This window comes from Haliotis cracherodii, unplaced genomic scaffold (genome assembly GCF_022045235.1).
Source record: "Haliotis cracherodii isolate W230 unplaced genomic scaffold, xgHalCrac1.p SCAF_14, whole genome shotgun sequence".
In the NCBI taxonomy this organism is placed as follows: domain Eukaryota; kingdom Metazoa; phylum Mollusca; class Gastropoda; order Lepetellida; family Haliotidae; genus Haliotis; species Haliotis cracherodii.
Window position 1 is genome coordinate 1,910,650 of NW_027266269.1, and position 24,593 is coordinate 1,935,242.

Here is a 24,593-nt window from a genome sequence, read left to right on the forward strand (position 1 = left end):
AATACACGCGATGAAGCTGTGCATGTGGAACGTCTCAATATTGTGAACAGAAATTGTAACACAGATAGATGATTGAAGCACTGGAAATTATTGTAGAATTGATCTTCATTGATTGATTATATTACTGCACTTGACACTGCACTGGGCATATGTGGTTACTGTCTCATGGGAATCAGACACTGTACCTAGTTCCTCAAAGTGTCCATAACGTTTCCACTACCATTGCACTGGATATGTCCCTTGCTTTATGTTAATGCCATTTAGAGTCACGCATACACTTTGTTCATACTTATTGCTTTGCTTTTTTTATCATATATTTTCCATAACAATAACAGCGAACTATTGGCATGTAATAATGACCACACTCGTGGATATATGAAATGGTTGGGTTGGGTTTTAATGTTATTGTTAGTAACAGTAGTATTCGTAGTAGTAGTGGTAGTGGAAGTGGTAGTAATATTGGTAGTTGTAGTAGTAGTAGTAGTAGTGGTAGTAGTAGTAGTAGTTCCCCCCTCTGTGCTGTGAAACGAGCATGTTTCTTAAAAGCATAGCCTCTGCTCTTGTACAGTCATAACGGAAACATTAACCTATGATTTTTAGTTTCAACAGAATCAGTAAATGTGCCATCATGTCACCAGATTGTATGGTTCATAGCTTGACCATCTGGTTCGTGCTGCTGTGCAGCATCAGACATCAAACAAACATATGTGTATGTTGAGGGTGCTACCGAGAGGGCAGGATGTATTTACCCTTTTCTCGAACACCTGACGTCGTCGCTGATTTTCAGTAATCAATTCATACAATGTCGACCGCTATTTTCCCTTTTTCCACCCAGCTGAATCTGATTTGATGGGTAATCGAGACGGTTGATGGGTTGTCTTGCGTTGATAAAGCAAAAGACAAGGCTGTATGACAAACACAAATCCCTCTACTTTATCTTAGATTATTACAGTATAGGATGTTTAATATGTAGTGCTTTGTAAAGAAAAGTCCATATTTGCTTTTTGTAGGTGATGTATGTCAGATGTTGCATGTGCTGCTATGTTATTGAACCGTTACCAGTGGAGAATTATACTAATACTTTCAGTATATGATCTACTGATACTTACAAAGCCACAACAGATTATGCTTTTACCTGGATAGGTGGCTATGAATGTGTAAATAACCCTGATTTGGTACCTTTAAGACACGGGACATGTATCACTGGATTGTCTGGTCCACAAGGCAGTGGTTTTGCAGGCTGCAATCGTATGCTCGGGGTTCGGCTGGGCGGAGTTGGGCAACAGAAGAACACTGACATGTTTGTGCAATTGTGTGACTGGTGTGGGCTACCGTTGTGTCAAGACACTCTTGACCTTTTCTTGAAAACCTGGTGCCAACACTGCTCATTTTGTTTCTATCTCTCTTTTGCGTTTCGCGCCCGACTGAGTCTACATGTATATCGTCGGGTGGTCCTTCTACACTACCACGTGATGAAGCCAAGACGTATATGTATCCAATACATATCATCTGAACAAAAGCTTCTATTTTAGAATCCTATAGTAATACATATCCTTCTGTAGAAAATGTATATGCCTAATATGCAATCGCTTTGGTCATAAGATGTTATATGTTAACTTGTTTTTCAAGCATATTTTCTGTGACAATATTAGCACAAAGTTGTCATGAGAGCAACTGTTTCTCTCAGAGGATAGATGGCCTTGCAGGGTAAGTGACTCTCTCTCGGTACATAACATTGAAGGCGTTATTGTGAATAATTGTTAACCATGTTACTTAGGTGATACACATTGTGTGTTTGCAGATTTGCAGGCTTTATGAAAACATTGTATTTGCAATCAGTTGTGTAGGCACATTTTGAAAACACACAATCGGTAGTGTTTCACATATCTTTTTCTCTTCCTGAAGTCTCACAGTTGTGAGTTGTGAGACAGGCGTCACGTTGACTTCAAAAGTTATGACGTTACGCTGGAATGGCATGAAAAATGATGATGTCATGAGGTAATTGAACCCTTTTGGCAAGCAGAATAAGGACAAAACATAACTAAATTGACATTTTGCTGACACAAATTGATAAAATAATTTATATGTAAATGATGTGGTATCCATTTCATCAAACCGAATGACATGTTTGATTTATAAATTTGGGATAATAAAAAAATGTATACAACAAGAAAAGTATTTGTTGACAGTGAAAAGACAGAGACATTCCGGGCTTTGAACCATGTTCTACCAGCATATGTTCGCCTACCAAATTGAAGCACACGTTCTTCTTTATCTCACCACTTATTACATACCCACACGGTGTGTCACAAAAGCAAGAGCATCATAACACTTCCGTGTGAAATATGTGAAATGATATGATGTCATTTTCAAGTTAACAGGAGAAATGCTATGCAATAACGGTGTCCATTCTTGGCATGTTTTGTATTGAATACATTACAATGTGAATTTCATGTTCTTTAAGCATACTTTGAAATTAAATCAAATGATTCCACAGGTAGCTGTGAAGGGGGACTAGCCCTGGTTGTGTGATAACAAGGTAACAGGGTGTCCATTCTTGGCATGTTTTGTATTGAATACATTACAATGTGAATTTCATGTTCTTTAAGCATACTTTGAAATTAAATCAAATGATTCCACAGGTAGCTGTGAAGGGGGACTAGCCCTGGTTGTGTGATAACAAGGTAACAGGGAGGACACTGACCATTTTTCTTTATCTTAGTTTTTACAGAATGTAATAAGAATCAATAAGTAGGGATTGGCAAAGTCCTCATTTACATTTTTGTATCAGTTGATGAATGTACTGCAACGTTATTGAGCTGTTGCCATGTGAAATATATATTTGATCTTTCATTATATGTTTTACTAATACTTACCAAACCAAAATTTATAAAGCTGTTTATTGGATGGTTAGCTGTGCAGTGTAAATAAGGCTTATCGGTTTTAATGACATGGAGGGGGTGTCTCACAATTACTTGCCCATCATTCTACACACCCACGTGATGTATCCCAGAAGCAAGTGTGAGAACACTTTCTTCTGAAAAATAGCTTCTGCACTAGAATCAAGTAGTTATATGTTGAATGGTCAGAAATGTTGTTATCTTATGTGAAATCCATGTTTTAATGTGTTAGTTATAATGTTTTGAATAATACTTCTTATCATGTATATTTTATTTCCCTGTTCAAACTATGTTTAAACATTTCTGTAAAGTATGTCCTGTAACATCTCTTTGAAATAGTAAGCATTTTACTTTGATTTTCAATATCTGCCGACTCCCCAGTTCAGATTTGACCTCGTCTCATTTGTTAACAATCGTAAATTTGCGAGATATGAAAAAAGACCTCTATTATTAAATTACTTTAATATCATTTACCAAATCAACAAATTAAATCACCTTCAATATATGAACGCTTTCAACATCGAGCAAAGACACGGATGTTACAATATATAACATTATGTTACTATATATATATTACTGTATATTCCCCATAGTTTTATGTACACTTTGCAATTCGTAATAAAAACATTTGATGCTGAGTTTCAGGCTATCATTGATATTTACATCTGTGCCATTCGCACGTCACTCAAGATCGAGGTTCGGATCCCGACATTGGTACCATCTGTGAAGTGAAGGTCATGTTTCAAGACACAGCTACCTCACTCACATGTATTCATGTAGTCCCAGTTACGACGGGAAAGGGCACTGACGAGAACTGGCGTATGTGGACACTGACGAGAACTGGCGCATGTGGACACTGACGAGAACTGGCGTATGTGGACACTGACGAGAACTGGTGTACATGTATGTGGACACTGCCGTATATGGACACTGATGAAAACTAGTGTATGGGGACACTAACGAGAACTGGCGTATGTGGTTACTGAGGAGAACTAGCGTATGTAGACAGTGACGAGAACTGGCGTATGTAGACAGTGACGAAAACTGGCGTATGTAGACAGTGAAGAGAATTGGCGTATGTGGACAGAGACGGGAACTGGCGTATGTGGACACTAACGAGAACCAGCGTATGTAGACAGTGACGAGAACTGGCGTATGTGGACACTAATGAGAGCAGTTGGCGTATGTAGACACTGACGAGAACCAGCGTATGTAGACAGTGACGAGAACTGGCGTATGTGGATACTGATGAGAACAATTGGCGTATGTAGACAGTGACGAGAACTGGCGTATGTAGACAGTGACGAGAACTGGCGTGTGTGGACAGTGACGAGAACTGACGTATGTAGACACTGACGTGAACTAGCGTATGTGGACAGTGACGAGAACTGGCGTGTGTGGACAGCGACGAGAACTGGCGTATGTAGACACTGACGTGAACTAGCGTATGTGGACAGTGACGAGAACTGGCGTGTGTGGACAGTGACGAGAACTGGCGTATGTAGACACTGACGTGAACTAGCGTATGTAGACAGTGACGAGAACTGGCGTGTGTGGACAGCGACGAGAACTGGCGTATGTAGACACTGATGAGAACAACTGGCGTATGTAGACAGTGACGAGAACTGGCGTATGTAGACAGTGACGAGAACCATCGTATATAGACAGTGACGAGAACTGGCGTATATAGACAGTGACGTGAACTGGCGTATGTAGACAGTGACGAGAACTGGCGTATGTGGACACAGAGGAGAACTGGCGTATGTGTACACAGAGAAGGAAAGATACACGTAGGCATGCCTGACAGACACAATGCACGCAATCCGTATGATATGGAACCATATCAATGTATTGTTCCTACAATCTATCATTCTGTGTGTATATGTATACATAAAATATGAATATTAGTTACTCAGCACCTTTTGAAGAATGGGCAACAACACATGATGTGGCGTACCACCAGCAACTGTCTCAAACCTGAGGGCTTTGTTCATGACATCAACGATTACAATATATCCATATTTACAATCTAGTTTACGCGACTAATTGGTCATTTTGCATTTACGTTTATTTATTAGTACAACAATGGTTTCTGACTTGTTCTCACCAGTTGCCTCTAGGTTTCCCCTCTTCAGGTGAGTATGGCTTTAAGCCGTCTATAGCAATGTTTCAGCAATATCATGGCGGGGGACACCTGAAATGGTCTTCACACATTGTACCAAGCTTGACGAGTGAATGTTTTAACCCATAAGGCTACATAACTGCCTGTCTTCAGATAAATTTCTGAGACTTGTTTATTATTAAAATTGTGAAGTGCAAACCAAACTTACAACAAGGCTGACCCTGACCCTGTCTGTGTTGTGACGATCTAAATACAATTGATGAAACATTTCGACATATCAAATAGTGATGCTACGAGCGGTTCATATAAAAGTGAACGTATACTGCCTACCTACAAACACATGCAAAGGCAAGTCAAATGTGTCCATGAAAACATCCAACAGGAACACGTCTATCATGAAACATTTTGAAAGCTTTACTCAGGCCTTGGATTGTGTAACCTTGGTGTTTAAGGACGCATCATTGATAAACTTTGGAATTTCGTAGAAAGAGAATGCTTAAAGTTTTGAAACAGTAAAAGGTGTAGGTTTTAGCTGTTGAGCTATGTTTGAACACAGAGGGAAAGTCTAGTAAGAATAAGACATATGGATCAACAACTTCTTAATTACAACTAGGAGTCATCAGCAAAACTCCTATTGACACTAAACATTAAACCTAATGCTGGTGTTTCCTGGTAAAGTGTGTATTAGAAACTCAGAATACACAGTTGTTAATCACTGTCATTATCTAGCCCTCTCTTACGAACAATTAGTCCAGCATGATGTTTAAATCCCTTCATACAAATCTTAGTCAATCTGACTGACGCACAATTGTAAAATGACTAAACTATTGTGTATTGTCATAAATGGCCTAAATGAAACATGTCAGTGATTTTACACACTGATTAATTTTAATTATTGACTGTAAATTATACACATGATTCGACTGTCGAGTTAGACCACACTGTACTACACGACTGATGTTGAATGTGTACACCTGTGTGGGCTGTAACGTGAGACAACTCACTACTACGCGACTGATGTTCAATGTGTACACCTGTGTAGGCTGTAACATGAGACAACACACTACTACACGACTGATGTTGAATGTGTACACCTGTGTAGGCTTTAACATGAGACCACACTGTACTACACGACTGATGTTGAATGTGTACACCTGTGTGGGCTGCAACGTGAGACCACACTGTACTACACGACTGATGTTGAATGTGTACACCTGTGTGGGCTGCATCGCGAGACAACACTGTACTACATGACTGATGTTGAATGTGTACACCTGTGTGGGTTGTAACGTGAGACAACACTCTACTACACGACTGATGTTGAATGTGTACACCTGTGTAGGCTGTAACGTGAGACAACACACTACTACACGACTGATGTTGAATGTGTACACCTGTGTGGGCTGAAACGTGAGACAACACACTACTGCACGACTAGTGTCCAATGTGTACACTTGTGTAGACTGTAACATGAGACAACACACTACCACATGACTGATGTTGAATGTGTACACCTGTGTGGGCTGTAACGTGAGACAACACACTACTACACGACTGATGTTGAATGTGTACACCTGTGTGGGCTGCAACGTGAGACAACACTGTACTACACGACTGATGTTGAATGTGTACACCTGTGTGGGCTGTAACGTGAGATAACACTGTACTACATGACTGATGTTGAATGTGTACACCTGTGTGGGCTGAAACGTTAGACAACACACTACTACATGACTGATGTTGAATGTGTACACCTGTGTGGGCTGTAACGTGAGACAACACACTACTACATGACTGATGTTGAATGTGTACACCTGTGTGGGCTGTAACGTGAGATAACACACTACTACATGACTGATGTTGAATGTGTACACCTGTGTGGGCTGTAACGTGAGACAACACTGTACTACATGACTGATGTTGAATGTGTACACCTGTGTGGGCTGTAACGTGAGACAACACTGTACTACATGACTGATGTTGAATGTGTACACCTGTGTGGGCTGTAACGTGAGACAACACACTACTACATGACTGATGTTGAATGTGTACACCTGTGTTGGCTGTAACGCGAGACAACACACAACTACGCGACTGATGTTGAATGTGTACACCTGTGTTGGCTGCAACGTTTGACAACACTCTACCACGCGACTGATGTTGAATGTGTACACCTGTGTGGGCTGTAACGTGAGACAACACTGTACTACATGAGTGATGTTGAATGTGTACACCTGTGTGGGCTGTAACGTGAGACAAGACTGTACTACATGACTGATGTTGAATGTGTACACCTGTGTGGGCTGTAACGTGAGACAACACTGTACTACACGACTGTGTTGAATGTGTACACCTGTGTGGGCTGCAACGTGAGAAAACACACTACTACACGACTGATGATGAATGTATAAACATGGGTCTGCTGTAACATGAGGCCATGAATGACCAAAGGCTTTCGGGATCCAGGTATATCTAGATGACGATTTGTGTTTAATCAGCAGAATATATCTGGACTGGCATCTTCCCTTCACCATTAACGTGTGATATAACTTGACCAATGTTGAAACGGGGTTTAATGATGCTCACATGCATTCACCGCTGAAGTGAGATATCATTAAAGGGAAACAACTCTTTATGCCATATTTCATGTCATCACTCAGCTCACGGCTGACATCAAGGAAATGGTAATCACCGTGTTCAGTCATCTCCATTCATTTTGTCACTTCTTCATCATGTGTCGACACTGGTCAACTCCAAACAGGAAGACGACGGTTAGCAAATGAAATGTATAAAAAAAGAAACTAGAAGTGGAAACACAATTGCTATATGGTAATGTAATATTATTGTTCAACAATGTTGAAACACTATTACCCTGTTTTTACAATAATTAGTTGTCAGGAATGCATTACGGTATAATGTGTGGTGTGTTGGTACTACAACACAGACTGAACATACACAACCAGTTCAGCATCACTGAATGGTGGAACCGGCGATGTGTGATGAGGACACTCCTCTCTCCATCGTGTAGGATATTTTATTCATTAAAATCTTGTTGACACACACAAAACGAGCTGTACGATAAACAACAATGTTTGTGAAATTCAATGAATAAATGTGAACTATTCTATTTAAAGAATTGCTTTACTAAATCTATGCCGGAGGTGTTTGTATTCAGATGGATTCCCTCGTCGCATGAATAAAATAAATGTTGAGAGGTAACTTATAACCGAATGCATCAACGCAATACGCTGGCAAACGCAACGATTCCAATGCCACGTATAAAAGAGTGTTCTGCCTGATAATGTTTGATACCATCTGTCAAAGACTTGATAATGCTGTATACTTAATCGTAGCACTAATCTGAATACATTAATTATACATGGTGTTGTATTAAAGGCTGAGTACAGGCGGGGTACCTGTACCTGTCTAACAGACTAATGAGCAGGAAGTCCGGTCTGCAGTTTCACATTCATCAACTTAACTATGCACGTATGTTATTTGGGTAGGTTGAACTGAAAACAAGCCTGTCTCGCTCGACACTGGCATGTGGATAGTCTCATGACTACACGATGACAGAGTAGTACATGGGCTTCTGTAGGTATCACAGATGTGAGGACATCCATACCCCGATAAATGTATAAGATCAAAGGGCATTTATAAAACATGCTAAAACCATACAGTTTCGCACTGGCGTATCTGAATTCGACCGAAGCACGAGAAACGTATGAATGATTTAGGAAAGTAGTCCGTCAGGTCATCACCATGGACTAGCAAATCAAGACTTTGGAATTCCATATTACACATATGTTTGATACCACTTATCTCAAACTGGATGTTAACCAACTGGTGTGTAACAAAGACACACGCACACATACGTGATCACGGACGTCGCTATATAAGTGCAATATTCACGAATACCACGTTCGACGCCACCTCACCTCACCTCACCTCACCTCACCTCACCTCACCTCACCTCACCTCACCTCAACTACAAAAGCATAGTATATTGGATGGGGTGATCAGGTAGCCTAGTGGCTAAAGCGTTCTCTCGTCTCAACATGGGCACAATTGCTAGTGTCCCCCGCCGTGATATGCCTGGAATATTGTTAAAAGCGGCGTAAAACCAAACTCACTCACTCACTCACTCATATATCGTTTATTTTCCGGGAATACAGCTGTTCTCACATAGTTGATCAGTAGGTCATGTAGCCATATGTCATAGACTTTAAGGAAAATAAAAACATAACAAAGGCCATTCCACACAAACCACATTTGGCACATGGGCATTGAGTATGGATCAAAAGGTGTCTGTTTCGTGTTTAGAGACAGAAAGTAAAGCAATAGATAACTAAATACATAATCAGTATAAAGGATCTATCTAACTGTCCATGTTGAAGCACACCTTGTAGAACAGTAACTGTTACCGTCCATAAGTATCTATCTATCTATCCATGTTGAAGCACACCTTGTAGAACAGTAACTGTTACCGTCCATAAGTATCTATCTATCTATCCATGTTGAAGCACACCTTGTAGAACAGTAACTGTTACCGACCATAAGGATCTATCTAACTATTCATGTTGAAGAACACATTGTAGAACAGTAGCTGTTTTCGTCCATAAGGTTCTATCTATCTATCCATGTTGAAGCACACCTTATAGAACAGTAACTGTTATCGTCCATAAGGATCTATCTAACTATCCATGTTGAAGCACACCTTATAGAACAGTAACTGTTACCGACAATAAGGATCTATCTAACCAATCATGTTGAAGCACACCTTGTAGAACAGTAACTGTTACTGTCCATAACATGTATTTCACTGGTTGAGGTCAGGCAACAACCTTAATATCACTGCATTCTGGTCATGTGACAACCATTGTAATCCTAAATACATGCCAAACCGTTGTAATGTGTCAACTGTGTTTACATAAACAAAACCAACTTCACGAAAAATACAACCTACATTTTTGTTTTTGTTGAAACCATGTCCTGTTGATCTTGTGCATGTTTATTTCTGCTGTGAACAGTTTCATATAAAAAACTACTCTCAATGTGCGCCTGGTGAAAGGGGGGGTGGGGGGTAGACATTGCCTCAAGTAACTGGGCCATGAGCAGGAAGTCTAGTTTCACAATGATGGAGGACACTGTTTGACCTTGTACCTGTGTATTTGGGCAGCTCTAGCTGACAACAAGGCGCGTGTTGTCTGTTTCCTGTTTCACACTCCACTGAAATGTCCACAATCCCCTGACTGTCACGTGATACAGCTAGCGTGGCTTCTGCAGATATCACAACTAAAAACAGACAGTCATACACGGCATTCGTAACTTTAAACATAGATTACAAACGTGCACGAGTTTTATGTCAATCTGTATCGTTTCAGAGGGAAGCATTTGCTGGTAGTCAGTGTGTCAGTGCGTTATACATGAAGTGAATGTATAAATCAATATGTTTTCAATAGAAAAGTAGGACGTACTTTCGAAATGAGCCTTAATATGTTCGTGATATGTGTTGATAATATGATATTCTATCATATCGTGATTAGTTGATTCTGGTTGATCATTCGGAAGCACGAAATCACAATAACCACTCTCTTTGATACCACGGAGTCGACCAAGAGGGTGCATTACAGGGTTCAGGAACCAGGCAGTTGGTATATGTGCTGTCGGTATGACTACATCGTATTAGTATGAATGTGCATCAAAACTTAGCCTTTTCGCATTGTATCCACCCTGTATGTCTCCTACAACAGCACAACTACATTTAATCACTGACACGGTTGTACTTTGGAGCAGAATACTTCCTCCACAGTTGTTGTGTGAGCTGTAATGTGTATCAACGTCCGCACAGTATTTCCCGATGTAAATTAATGTCCTATATACAACATTCAAGGCCCCAGTAAAGCCTTAAAAAAATTGCATGGTAGACAGGTGCATGTCTTTCCAAATTTGACAAGAATGATGTCCGATGCAATTGGGCCATATCCCTACTGTTACTTGGATCTCATGTTAAAAGTAATCCATATTGAAATATATAACTGATCTGAGTTAGTGAGTGAGTATGGTTTTACGCCGCTTTTAGCAATAGTCCAGCAATATCATGGCGGGGGACACCAGAAATGGGCTTCATATATTGTATAAACTAAATCTTTCACTGATTAATAGCTGTTTCCTTTCAATTGAAATCAAAGCGAGTAAAATGTAAGCAGACTAAAGACATTCTCCCAACAGTACCGAGGTGTACAGGACGACTTGTCTCATGGAACATTCGTGACTTCCGTTGAATCCCGGGGAAATGATGAAGCAGGTTTTCCAAACCTGAATCAAAATGCACACATAGAAATGGCATATATATTGGACGTTACAATCCTTTGACACGGCAGCCGAAACGTAATTAGCAAAGTGAAACACTTATCAGCGGAACAGAGAGAGAGGGAAAGGAGTTTGTATGTCACAAATAGGGTGACGTAGGTGGATATCGCAAGACCCTGTAGGTGCTTAAGTTTTGGGTCACCACATAAGTTGATGCACCGTCCTGCGATGTTTCGGTGCTGCTTCAATGGTAAAGAACTGTTGGCAGTGACACAACTGTCCGAGGGTACCCGACGAAAGTCACATCGGGTTGATGGAAGAGTGTGTGCATCAAGAGGAACGCCTGGCATCTGGATGCATCCAAGAGGTCCACCAAACTGGAGTTGGTGGGATGGTATAGGTAGGCATCTGCAATGAGCAGAAAACGTGCCTCGTGAATTTGAACCTGAATATTCACGGATTTAGATATGAAATTATCCAGACAAATTATCTGCCAGTTTTATGTGGAGAACCCAAAGTAAGATTCTGGAACACAACAAAACAAGAGAAGAACTGCCCAGGGCATCCTAAACAATGTGCAGGCCCTGCCATGGCCAGCATGTTCAACGGATATGAAACCATTTGAAAACGTGTGAGACCGCATGGACAGGCAGATTCTAGATCGACAACAGCGGCTAGTCTGAATTCAGTTGGAAAAGGCTATACAGGGGAAGTACTGGAGATTCGTATGACGTCATCAAGCGGCTGACGGCATCAAAGTGATGATGTGTGGTAAGTTTTATTAATGCAGGTGACTGACAAAACGTCATTAGTCACCCTGTAGAAACATTAACATAAACATTTTCAGTTTTATAAAAAGTGTCTTTTTGCATGCCAGAGTGAAAACTCTCTATCAGGACACATTTCAAATGTATAACTTTGTTGGTTGATTTGTATTTGTAATGTGGTGACGACCTAATGTATTGCTATATATGACAACTGAATTCGTTGAGATTCTCGTTTGACGTGATCAAGCAGTTGACAACATCAGGATGATGATGTGTGGTCAGTTGCGTTTATGAATAGTGTTATTATAGAAAACGTTCTCAGTCACCCAGTAAGAACAATTTCAGCTTTATAGCAAGTGTCTATGAAAACACTCTATCTATTGCCGTGTTGATTTGTGCTTTTACTGTGATGATGACCTAATTAATCACATCCATGTTACCAAGGATATTTTGTTTTTGTTTCCTTTTATTGACATTCATACACAGTGTGAATGTGATTTGTGTTTGCCCTTCAGCTTTGTAATTTTATTTTCCGTGTAATGAGGAAAAACGCCATTGTATAAACTAGATCATAACGAATAAACTTCGTTAGATTCAAACAGCCAGTCAACGAACTCATCGCTCACTTTGGCTGCGTTGATCGAACACGTGAGTTGAAAATTATGTAGGTGACATACTTCTGTAAGTAGCATCATAACATTAATGTGTAACAGGTGTCTGTTCTGGTTTCACATGACATCTTCTTTATTACAGGTAAAAGATGTCTCTACTGGTGATAGTACGCATTGCTTACCTGATCATATCTACAGGTAAACATTCTGATAAAAGTTAAGCAGTAAAAATCCTAACTTTTTAATGCTTGTTCCAGCCATGTTATTTAATGCTTGATGATCATTTTTTAAAACCATAAACATATCCAGGTCAGCTATATATGTGTTGTCCATCTAGGGTTGACTTGGTAGAGATTCAGATCCTTAATACCTGTCTTTATTTCATGGTGTATTCTTTGTATGATTTCCAGCTGCCCTTTGCAGTGAAGACCAACACTGCCGAGACTGTGACAGCGACACTGGCAGTTGTCTGACCGAGTGTGACAGTGGTTATTTCGACCTGAAATGTAAGACTCCTTGTAGCAGCAACTGTAAAAATAAGAAATGTAAATCCTTGAGGGGTGGCACAGAAGTATGCACAGAAGGTTGTGTCCCAGGGTATCAGGGCGGTAGGTGCAACATACCATGTGACAGTCCAGGAGGTAACTGTACAGCTTGTGTTGGCGGTTGTGCTGGAACATTTTGCGAGGTGAGTTCAACTTGTGTGTCAGGATGCAGTGGTTCCTACTATGGGTCTGACTGTAAACAATGTTCAAGTAGATGTAAAACCTGCAATGGCTATACAGGGATGTGTGAGGAGTGTTTTTCACAATATTTTGGGACGTACTGTGAGTATTTATGTGAACAATGTAGGGACACGTGTCAAGTTGGATGTCTGCATGGCTGTATACCTGGCTTTTATGGTGCTGCCTGTGAGAAGGAATGCAGTACAAACTGTGGATTTAGCCCAATGATGTTAGACAATAGCACTGCAGACACACGGCCTGTAATTAATAACACAGTGGAATGCAATCAGTACAGTGGTGATTGTCTTCATGGATGTGTAGATGGCTGGTTTGGGCCACACTGCTCCTTACAGTGTAATGTTAACTGTAGGAATGGGAGATGCAACGATACAGGCGACTGTGTAGATGGTTGTTTATCTCATCATTTTGGAAGAAACTGTATACCATGCCCTGACAACTGTATCAACCACACATGTCATACAAGCTATGGAACTTGTGTTTATGGATGTACTACTGGGTTCTATGGACAATCGTGTAACAACACGTGTGAATTCTGCCTTGATGGAGAGTGTGACCAAATGATAGGAAAGTGTTTCAAAGGCTGCAATACAACCGGCCATAAATGCACATCTATCTGCAGGAACAACTGCACTGTGGACGATTGCCAATCGTGTCAAGGTGAGTTAATCTTGAAGGAAGGAAATCAAATAGTTGGCCTTTGCGTTCTCTCATAAAGGAAACTATTGATTAATATGTATGTAAGTGTCTGTTCAGGTTAGGATTGAGTAATGATGTAATTTTTTACGCTTACGCCAGGCGTATAAGTTGAGTTGTTGTTTCCTTGTGTAATTGTCACAATAATCCAGGTCCCTTTATACTTCTGATATTCGTACCAACATATGTAGCAATTCCACGTTAATGGATCAACTTTACCTATACTTATTTGAACTTATATAGGAGAAAGTTGGAATAGGTTATACTGAAATGGCTTTGACTTTCCAGATGAAAGTGAGATGGACACGTCAATAGGACTGCCAACTGGCCTTATAGCGATGGTCATTGTGATTGTGATTCTTGCATGTCTGTCTGCAATCAAACTTAGGAGAACTAAAAGGTATGTATATCGCAGAGAGATATATTCGTATTTCGTTCAGTGGATTTTGAGTGTACGTTTTATGCTGAGTCTGAATAGTATTATGATGTATTCATTATACTCGAAACTTGTGTTGACATGCATCTTTCGTCTCTCCTACTGCAGAGCACAACACTCATCAATTGTTCAACACAACGATGAAGGAGCTCCGGATGATATATATTCTGTAGAATACCAGGCCACAAACAGATATTGGCAGATCAGAGATGAAGATATAGAATGCCAGGCCATAGACATAAATTGGCTGATCAGAGATGAATTCATTATACTCGAAACTTGTGTTGACATGCATCTTTCGTCTCTCCTACTGCAGAGCACAACACTCATCAATTGTTCAACACAACGATGAAGGAGCTCCGGATGATATATATTCTGTAGAATACCAGGCCACAAACAGATATTGGCAGATCAGAGATGAAGATATAGAATGCCAGGCCATAGACATAAATTGGCTGATCAGAGATGAATATACAAACATGCCCTGTGTTCCGTCAACGAAACAAGAGGAACGCGGACACGGACTTGCCATGCCTGTTTTGGCGGAATGCTTTCCTACAGCAGCTGGAGTAGCAGACAGGAACACTGATACATCCCTGAGTTCTGCCGGAGATAACCAGTCCTACATTCCAATGTCTCAGAATGTTGCAGACGGTGGTGCAATCCAGAGTTCTGCCGGTGAGAACCAGTCCTACATTCCAATGTCTCAGGGTGCTGCAGACGGTGGTGCGACACAGACTTCTGCCGGAGATAACCATTCCTACACTGATATGTCACAGGATGTTGTAGACGGTGGTGCTACCCGGAGTTCTGCCAGTGAGAACCAGTCCTACATTCCAATGTCACAAGATGTTGCAGACGGTGGTGCGACACAGACTTTTGTCGGAGATAACCATTCCTACACTGACATGTCACGGGATCTTCCAGACAGCGATCCTGATACATCCCAGAGTTCCTCCAGTGACACACAGTCCTACACCCACCTCCTGCGTGATGTGTTTGTAGATGACCCCAAGACAGTCGTGAGCTATATATCGCCAGTTGTTGACTAATTGCATTTCATATATGTTACTGTAAGTCCGTAATATACTTTACCATATATTGGTTAGGTTTTCCGACATCAGACTGAAAAAGGGGTATCCGTTAGGGTCATATACGGATAACGATGCACGTATGAGAGATAAGGTAGGTACTACTTTCAATGTCCATTTTTTATTCTGGATACTTACCACCCCAAAACACGCGCATTAAAAACGTTTAATCATTTGTATTTCAAAGACAATATTCCGGTTACATTGAAACAATCAACTTTGCGATTCTATTGCTGTTACAACGTCACAAAAAAAGATTTGCCACATCATCAACAATGAATGACATCATCTTATTTTTTTATGTAACAGGTATCAGGTAACGTTGATATTCGACTTTTTGCTTCAAAAACAGAATAATTGGATGAGGATAAAAATAGTTTTATAACTTAGAATAAGTAAAGCTAACTATGTTTCCTGTGAGTAATAGTATCATCACTGGATGAAGAAACTTCGAAATCTGTTTTTGACAAGGATATTATATGAGTGTTAATGACACGGGTGTCTAAATTCCAATATTTCCCGAGCATCCTATTCATTATCGAAGAAGATGTCTACAATTTGATGAATGACGGCAACAACCTTCAGCTATGACGTCGTTTTTTTGTGTGACTCACATCAGAGTAAGATTCGAATGATGTCAACAATGCAGTCCAGATGGATACAATACAATGTCATCTCGTGACGTGATATGACCCTAGTGCACATATGCTTTTTATGAACACCGATATGTTTGCCCTTGTAGGTTATACAACTTATTCCAATGTTTCTCCAATTAACTTTGGCTTTCGAACGTAACGAAGTACACAGTCGATTTGGTACATAGGTTCCTTATTTGTTCTGACACTAGAAGATATTGCGAGGTCTTGAAATGTTAGGACAAAGTCTTGATATATTTTTATTTTATTCTCAAATATTCACATAACGCCTCAAGGTTTCTGTTCCTAAAGTGGTATCAGATATGTGCCTAAACTATATAGGTAGGATTCAGATCCTTAACCTCATAGACAGCTTGTGTTGAATACTGATAGAAAATGTTCGCACTGTTATTTGCACATTCCAAAAATGAACATCTGTGCATTCTGTTCACGTATGTAACCACAGATAAATATATAAAATACTGTATTTAATGTTGAGGATGTTATTGTCTGAAGACATTTTGTTCACGTATGTAACCATAGATAAAGATATAAAATATTTTATTTAATGTTGAAGATGTTATTGTTTGAAGACATTTTGTTCACGTATGTAGCCATAGATAAATATATAAAATACTTTATTTAATGTTAAGGATGTTATTGTTTGAAGACATTTTGTTCATGTATGTAACCATAGATAAATATAAAAGATACATGTTTTAATGTTGATAATTTTATTGTCTGAAGATATATTGCATTGTGAGGGTTTGACTTTGAACGCTTTCTTTACTGTTATGCATTTACAGGACAAAGCATGTGCTTAGCTAATAAAAAGGTTTATGCCCAGACATACTTTTTAGTTTGCCCGACGTTTACCGAGTGCCATAAAATCGACATTACATTGAAGGAAGTGTAGTATTACGTTTACAGAGGAATAGCAAACAAAACAGTTTCCGTCTCGCCCACCTGCCCGTAACAAGTGACAGAAAGGTCAAGGTTACAACGTTTAACAACGAAACCACAGCGAAAGTCAGTTATGTCATGACACTCTGATACAAACAGTTTCCTGTTCACTTCCCACCTGTACGTTAAACCACAAACCGACATGTTGTTGTCATTATAATGAAAGACAGTATTTTGTCAATGCAGATAGGCCTCAACATAAATGAGAATAGGTTAATTTAGCAAATTAATTGATCAGAGCCCCTCATTAGTTTCGTCATATTAAATAGTTTCCTGTCAGAAGACAAGTGTGTAGCACACTAGCCACAAGTCCACACACAGCAAGCATATTAACTAGTTCCCTGTCTGAAGACAAGTGTGTAGCAGACTAGCCACAAGTTCACACACAGCATGCATATTAACTAGTACCCTGTCTGAAGACAAGTGTGTAGCAGACTAGCCACAAGTTCACACACAGCAGGCACATTAACTAGTACCCTGTCAGAAGACAAGTGTGTAGCAGACTAGCCACAATTTCACACACAGCAGACATACTAACTAGTTTCCTGTCTAAAGACAAGTGTGTAGCACACTAGCCACAAGTTCACACACAGCAGGCATATTAACTAGTTCCCTGTCTGAAGACAAGTGTGTAGCACACTAGCCACAAGTTCACACACAGCAAGCATATTAACTAGTACCCTGTCTGAAGACAAGTGTGTAGCGGACTAGCCACAAGTTCACACACAGCAGGCATATTAACTAGTACCCTGTCTGAAGACAAGTGTGTACCAGACATGCCACAAGTTCACACACAGCAGGCATATTAACTAGTACCCTGTCTGAAGACAAGTGTGTACCAGACTAGCCAAAAGTTCACACACAGCAGGCATATTAACTAGTTTCCTGTCTAAAGACAAGTGTGTAGCAGACTAGCCACAGGTTCACACACAGCAGGCATATTAACTAGTTCCCTGTCTGAAGACAAGTGTGTAGCAGACTAGCCACAAGTTCCCACACAGCAGGCATATTAACTAGTTTCCTGTCTAAAGACAAGTGTGTAGCACACTAGCCACAAGTTCACACACAGCAGGCATATTAACTAGTACCCTGTCTGAAGGCAAGTGTGTAGCAGACTAGCCACAATTTCACACACAGCAGGCATATTAACTAGTTCCCTGTCTGAAGACAAGTGTGTAGCAGACTAGCCACAAGTTCACACACAGCAGGCATATTAACCAGTACCCTGTCTGAAGACAAGTGTGTAGCAGATTAGGCACAAGTTCACACACAGCAGGCATATTAACTAGTTCCCTGTCTGAAGACAAGTGTGTAGCAGACTAGCCACAAGTTCACACACAGCAGGCATATTAACTAGTTTCCTGTCTAAAGACAAGTGTGTAGCACACTAACCACAAGTTCACACACAGCAGAAATATTAACTAGTACCCTGTCTGAAGACAAGTGTGTAGCAGACTAGCCACAAGTTCACACACAGCAGGCATATTAACTAGTACCCTGTCTGAAGACAAGTGTGTAGCAGACTAGCCACAAGTTCACACACAGCAGGCATATTAACTAGTTTCCTGTCTGAAGACAAGTGTGTAGCAGACTAGCCACAGGTTCACACACAGCAGGCATATTAACTAGTTCCCTGTCTGAAGACAAGTGTGTAGCAGACTAGCCACAAGTTCACACACAGCAGGCATATTAACTAGTTTCCTGTCTAAAGACAAGTGTGTAGCACACTAACCACAAGTTCACACACAGCAGGCATATTAACTAGTACCCTGTCTGAAGACAAGTGTGTAGCAGACTAGCCACAAGTCCACACACAGCAGGCATATTAACTAGTTCCCTGTCTGAAGACAAGTGTGTAGCAGACTAGCCACAAGTTCACACACAGCAGGCATATTAACTAGTTTCCTGTCTAAAGACAAGTGTGTAGCACACTAGCCACAAGTTCACACACAGCAGGCATATCAACTAGTACCCTGTCTGAAGACAAGTGTGTAGCAGACTAGCCACAAGTTCACACACAGCAGGCATATTAACTAGTACCCTGTCTGAAGACAAGTGTGTAGCAGACTAGCCACAAGTTCACACACAGCAGGCATATTAGCTAGTACCCTGTCTGAAGACAAGTGTGCAGCAGTCTAGCCACAAGTTCACACACAGCAGGCATATTAGCTAGTACCCTGTCTGAAGACAAGTGTGCAGCAGTCTAGCCACAAGTTCACACACAGCAAATCTAATGACAAACAACGTTCCAAGCATGAAACTTGCCAGGTACACATATCTGATATTTCAAGGTCAGTTTATCGTATGTTCCCGTGGATACTTACGACTCGTATATATAAGCGTCCCTCGGATATAAGTCAATATTTCCTTTCCTCACAGTTTCCATAAAACTCTTACATAAAATAAACGAACAAATCAAATAAAATTGTAACAAACTACTTTTATCGGCATATGATAAGCAGTGGCGAAATTTGCTTTTGTTAACGCATAACAAAACATTAAAGCAGTTTAGCAGTGTCTTCTAATACAACTAGTGTAATATTTGCAGTTTAATTCCCACCATCACACCATCCGATAGTAACTTTAGTATTCTACATATCTGCCTAATTTTATAGCCGGAAATGGATCTAGTGCCGCGTGAGCGCAATTCTCGCACACTTGAAAAAAATAGCTCCGCATTTGGCTGGTTAAAACCACCCCAAGTCGAGGAGCAGCAAGCTGCTATCATTCCAGCCTTGTCAAAATGGGTTTCCGACCCCGATAAATAAGTAAACCCGAGCTCTGAGACATGCCCCTGTTCAAAATAGTTAAGACTGCATGTCGTCAGCAGAGACCCACAAAGATAACAGACAGGGAACCCAGTACATGCACATTTACCCGGTAGACGGGGAGCCTGTAGCGCTTGCAGGGAGGACAACACTGGCAGTCAGTCAGCAGAGACCCACAAAGATAACAGACAGGGAACCCAGTACATGCACATTTACCCGGTAGACGGGGAGCCTGTAGCGCTTGCAGGGAGGGCAACACTGGTAGTCTGACAGCAGAAGCAAGCTGGGAAAAGCAGTAAGCAAGGCTGTACCGTGAGTAACAAACGAGAGAACAGTCTGGACATAGACACATAGAGGTCAACATTATGTTCAGATGATTTGTAAAATTTTGAAATATGGGAATGATTGAAGGAACACCTGGTTTAACACATTGAAATGATCTGATATCATGGGTTTCCACCAAATACGTGCTGGAAACACATCTCGCCATTTGATTCTGACGTGTGTTGAATTTGAATGTGTGCTATTTCAAATGTACTGACAAAGCTTATTTCCCTACATTTTTCATTGTCCCCTTATTCGTTTCCCTCAGGAAATATGCTGTTGCCATCCCCCAATTGAAGGTATCAGGGTGTCGTACAAAACAACCTTAGCACTACGACTGTCGTACGTCGTACTTCCTGGTGTTGTAGACGTCGTCCACAGCAGAAAGGTGATGCTTGGTGACTTGGTTGACAGCTGGCGTCGTACCCCGTCGATACTGACCACTTTTACTGCCCCTAACCGATTGCTTTATGCCAGGCAACGCACTTACATTTTGTGTATGAACATCGTTAGATGCGGGTCCTACAGGTAGTGTAGGGAAATGTCTACCCTAACTCCTGGTGTCATCATAGACTGATATCACGGTTCTTCTACTTTTATCCATCCGCACCCTGTCCTTTGCGGATCTGGAGGCCTAAGTATTCATCATTGTTGAAATAATGTTGTCAAGATCAATTTATTTGATAGACATTACTAAGAGGTTGACGAATGACAAAGCAGACATAATTTATGGATAACAACTTCTTCAATTACTGTAAAGGCGACGTTTCAGCATACCTTTACAGTTATGAAAGAAATTGTTGTCCATAAATTGTGTCTGCTCTGTTGCCAAGATTGTTTGCAAACCAGAACAGAAAACAGACTCGTTGCACAAGTAGGCGTCAGTGGGTGTGGCGAGTGCAACACAATACGACAATGAAAACGCCCCACAATCAACATGCATAGGTTAAATCACCGGGTGACAAGACTAATAATATAAACCTATCTAGATCATGTACATGCAGTGACATAGCAGGCCACCTTGTGCTGTTGTGTCAAGTAGAAACTGGACAACAACGCCACGAATTGAGATCGACTGCTGGGCATGTGGTAGATACACACAGCAACGACTACCAGCACTATCGACATACCCTGTCAACAGACAGTTTAACTGTATAAAAAACACCTTTACAAATGTACTATTATATAAACAAAATGGAGTTCTTGTGGGAATTAAGTACCGAGCATTTTATGGGGAGTGTTTGATACATACATTTATTAATACACATTAGACATGTAGTGGCATTAATACAAATGGGGATACAATTTGAAAAAAAAATAGTTGTGACATGTAGCCTCTAAGTATTCACTAAACTGTTCACATCGAGCCTATGTGCCCCATGAACAGGTTTCTGATTCACATACTATGTGCGTGTTAGGTCTTATCTCGGTCGGCCCCAGTCACTGTGTCCTTGTGTTGGGGTACATTGACATGGTATTTTTAATCAATCCTGTAATGCTGTACCACACCGATAAAATAGTACATGGTGTTTCTTTATCAACTAACACATATATGGGTACAGTAACTGTTGACAACCGATAGTCCCAGAGAATAATATTTTGTACCAAAGTAGAGACATATCTTATACTAGCATCTGTAATAATTTGAACATTTTACCTCACCTGAACCGATGAAATACGCCACTGCCTTATAATGCTTCCACTTCTCCTCAGAAACCGCATGTTCTACGATGCTGCAGATATTCATCAATGATCCCAGCAGTGGTTTGTTTCTAAAACTGCCAAAAGACTTGGTCAATGTGTCAGCTATATTTAATGTTGCCGTTTTGCATGTGTCGTTTATTTTTAAAACATATGTTCTAATTTTAATGCACAGTTTAATGCTGAATGATACACACTATGTCCTGGGAGAATAGGTCTATGTTTCAACTGGACGTAAATACAAGGACATTGGCATCGGAAATCAACTTGACATCACAATTAAACCTTGTATTGTCTTATAAGACTCATTTAAATTTAAATTGAAAATTATATGTTAAAGCACATCAATTTGTGACATTACATTTCAGTCATATTAGAAACCGTTTGAGGTCCCAATGTTGCCTGGACATATGCTGTTGTTAAGGAAGTAGTACGTAGAATATGTAGAATATTTGGCGGCTTAAACAGCTCTCCATTTGGACAGTTTACCAATAGACCACCACGAGGATTCAAATTTCGGCACTGTTTGTTGTTTAACGTTACACTTATTCCAGCTAGCTGACGGCTGTCTGCACATTACTTTCCATTGGCCATGTAATCGAGGCGACTTACGGATCGGAAAATCAATTTCACTGACTTGATTGATGCATGCCATCGGATCTTAATTCCGTAGATTGATGCTCATTATGTCATTCACTGGATTGTCTGGCCCAGACTCGATTATTTACAGACCGCGGCGTTAAACAACAAACATAGTCGTTGGTGAAAGAAGACCTCATGAGTAAGGCGAGTGCAACACAATACCCCGCAGTTATCACAAGTGGGTCATGTCTTATGATGGCGAGACTCAACAGATAAGCTTCCCTGGACCTTGTACTTGACGTTCATGCAGTGAAATAACAGGTCACCGTCACCCAGGATATGGTAGTCTCTGCTGTGTGTTGTTATCTGGGCGCGGCGTTTTTAACGCGGATCTTTATCGAAACGTCGCTATCACAGTATGATATACTAGTTGTTTTCCACATTTTGTTTTTGAACAATGTGCATCCCCTCTGTTCAGAAAGATGTTTATTGTTATGAATATGAGTTACAAGTCATAGGTCTATTTCTCAACCGTTGCTCGATGGAATTCCCTATAATGACCTTCGGTATGATCTGTTTCGTGAATAAAATTATATTTGACATAATCTAACCTTATAGAAGTACTCAGTACAGTTGTTGTTAACTTGAGACATTTCTCATTGAAAGTCACCCACATGTTGAAATCAACTGAGCGGCATAGTTGGTTTTGCCCCCGGTTTTTAATTTCATTGTTCAGGGCATGTGTGAATCCTTTATGGCGATAGCAGGAATATTCTTGTGTCGCAATACGTGCCAGATCTATATCAGTGTCACGCTGAGGTTTGATAACATTATTATACCTGCAGTGATATGAAGTACCTTGAGGTCAACGTGCACTATGACTCAATCCGCAACTGTTCATAACCTGTTCATAATGTATATATCTGATTTCAATGTCAAGTGTCATTGATTATGACTTGAAACAGTCACGAACATGGCATGATGACATACACTTGGTTTTATGACGATATTTTATTTGCTTGTTCTGGATTCGATCCCAAAATTGTCATCGCACATGATGATGCTATAAACATTGCCTGGAAGCCAATTCCTCTAGACGCGTGATGAAAACATGTGTGCACATCATTGCTCACTGTGTGGAACCCGTCTGCCAGGCGTTTAGCTGCCATTTGAACACATGTTTCAGCAAATAGATCAGGATGTACCTGGAGTTGCTAATGCCACCTACTACTTCTTAACTTTGAGTTGCTAATAACATCAACCACTAATTTACCTGAAGTGGATTATGACATCAACGACTGATCTACCTGGAGTTGATCATGCCATCTACCACTGAGTTGATCTGGACATCAACCTGGAGTTGATCCTATCATCAACCACATATTTTCCAGGAGTTTGGCATGCTATGAATCACTGACTCACCTGTAGTTGATCATATTACCAACCACTGAATTACCTGAAGTTGCTGATGACATCAACCACCGAATTACCTGGAAGTGTTCATGCCATCAACCACCGAATTACCTTTGGTTGTACCTTCCATCAACCACTGGTTTACCTTGAAGTGTTCATGCCATCAACCACAGGACTAGTTGGAGTTGTTCCTGTCATCAATCGCTGAAGAGAGAGATGAAGTTGCCTTGTGATTACCGACATGGAGACTCACTCACTCACTCACTCACCCACAATTGCTTCCATATGAATAATTATACCTATCGTTGGAGGTTTCGCCACACGTGCACTCACGGTTTACGGGCAATACAGCGGGTGTTTCAAACGTCCAATGCTCTGAATTCGAAGACAAGAAATGCAATGTTTCACTATGGATAACGGGAATCGAACCTGAAATCTGTCATGATACGTTTAGTTTTGTTACCTAGTGGGAGGTGATGAAAAGTTTCTCAATACTGCACATGCTTTTTCTCGTGCATTATGACTCACT

The 24,593-nt window shown here is 40.6% G+C and overlaps 1 protein-coding gene across 1 annotated transcript; it reads left to right on the plus strand.

Moving 5' to 3' along the window:
* Positions 1 to 12,861: 12,861 nt before the first annotated feature.
* Positions 12,862 to 15,639, plus strand: LOC139461314 (multiple epidermal growth factor-like domains protein 10). Its single transcript, XM_071242937.1, has 4 exons — positions 12,862 to 12,910; positions 13,123 to 14,115; positions 14,440 to 14,551; positions 14,904 to 15,639. Exons 1-4 carry the CDS (start codon positions 12,862 to 12,864, stop codon positions 15,637 to 15,639), a joined length of 1,890 nt encoding a protein of 629 aa, XP_071099038.1.
* Positions 15,640 to 24,593: the final 8,954 nt, after the last annotated feature.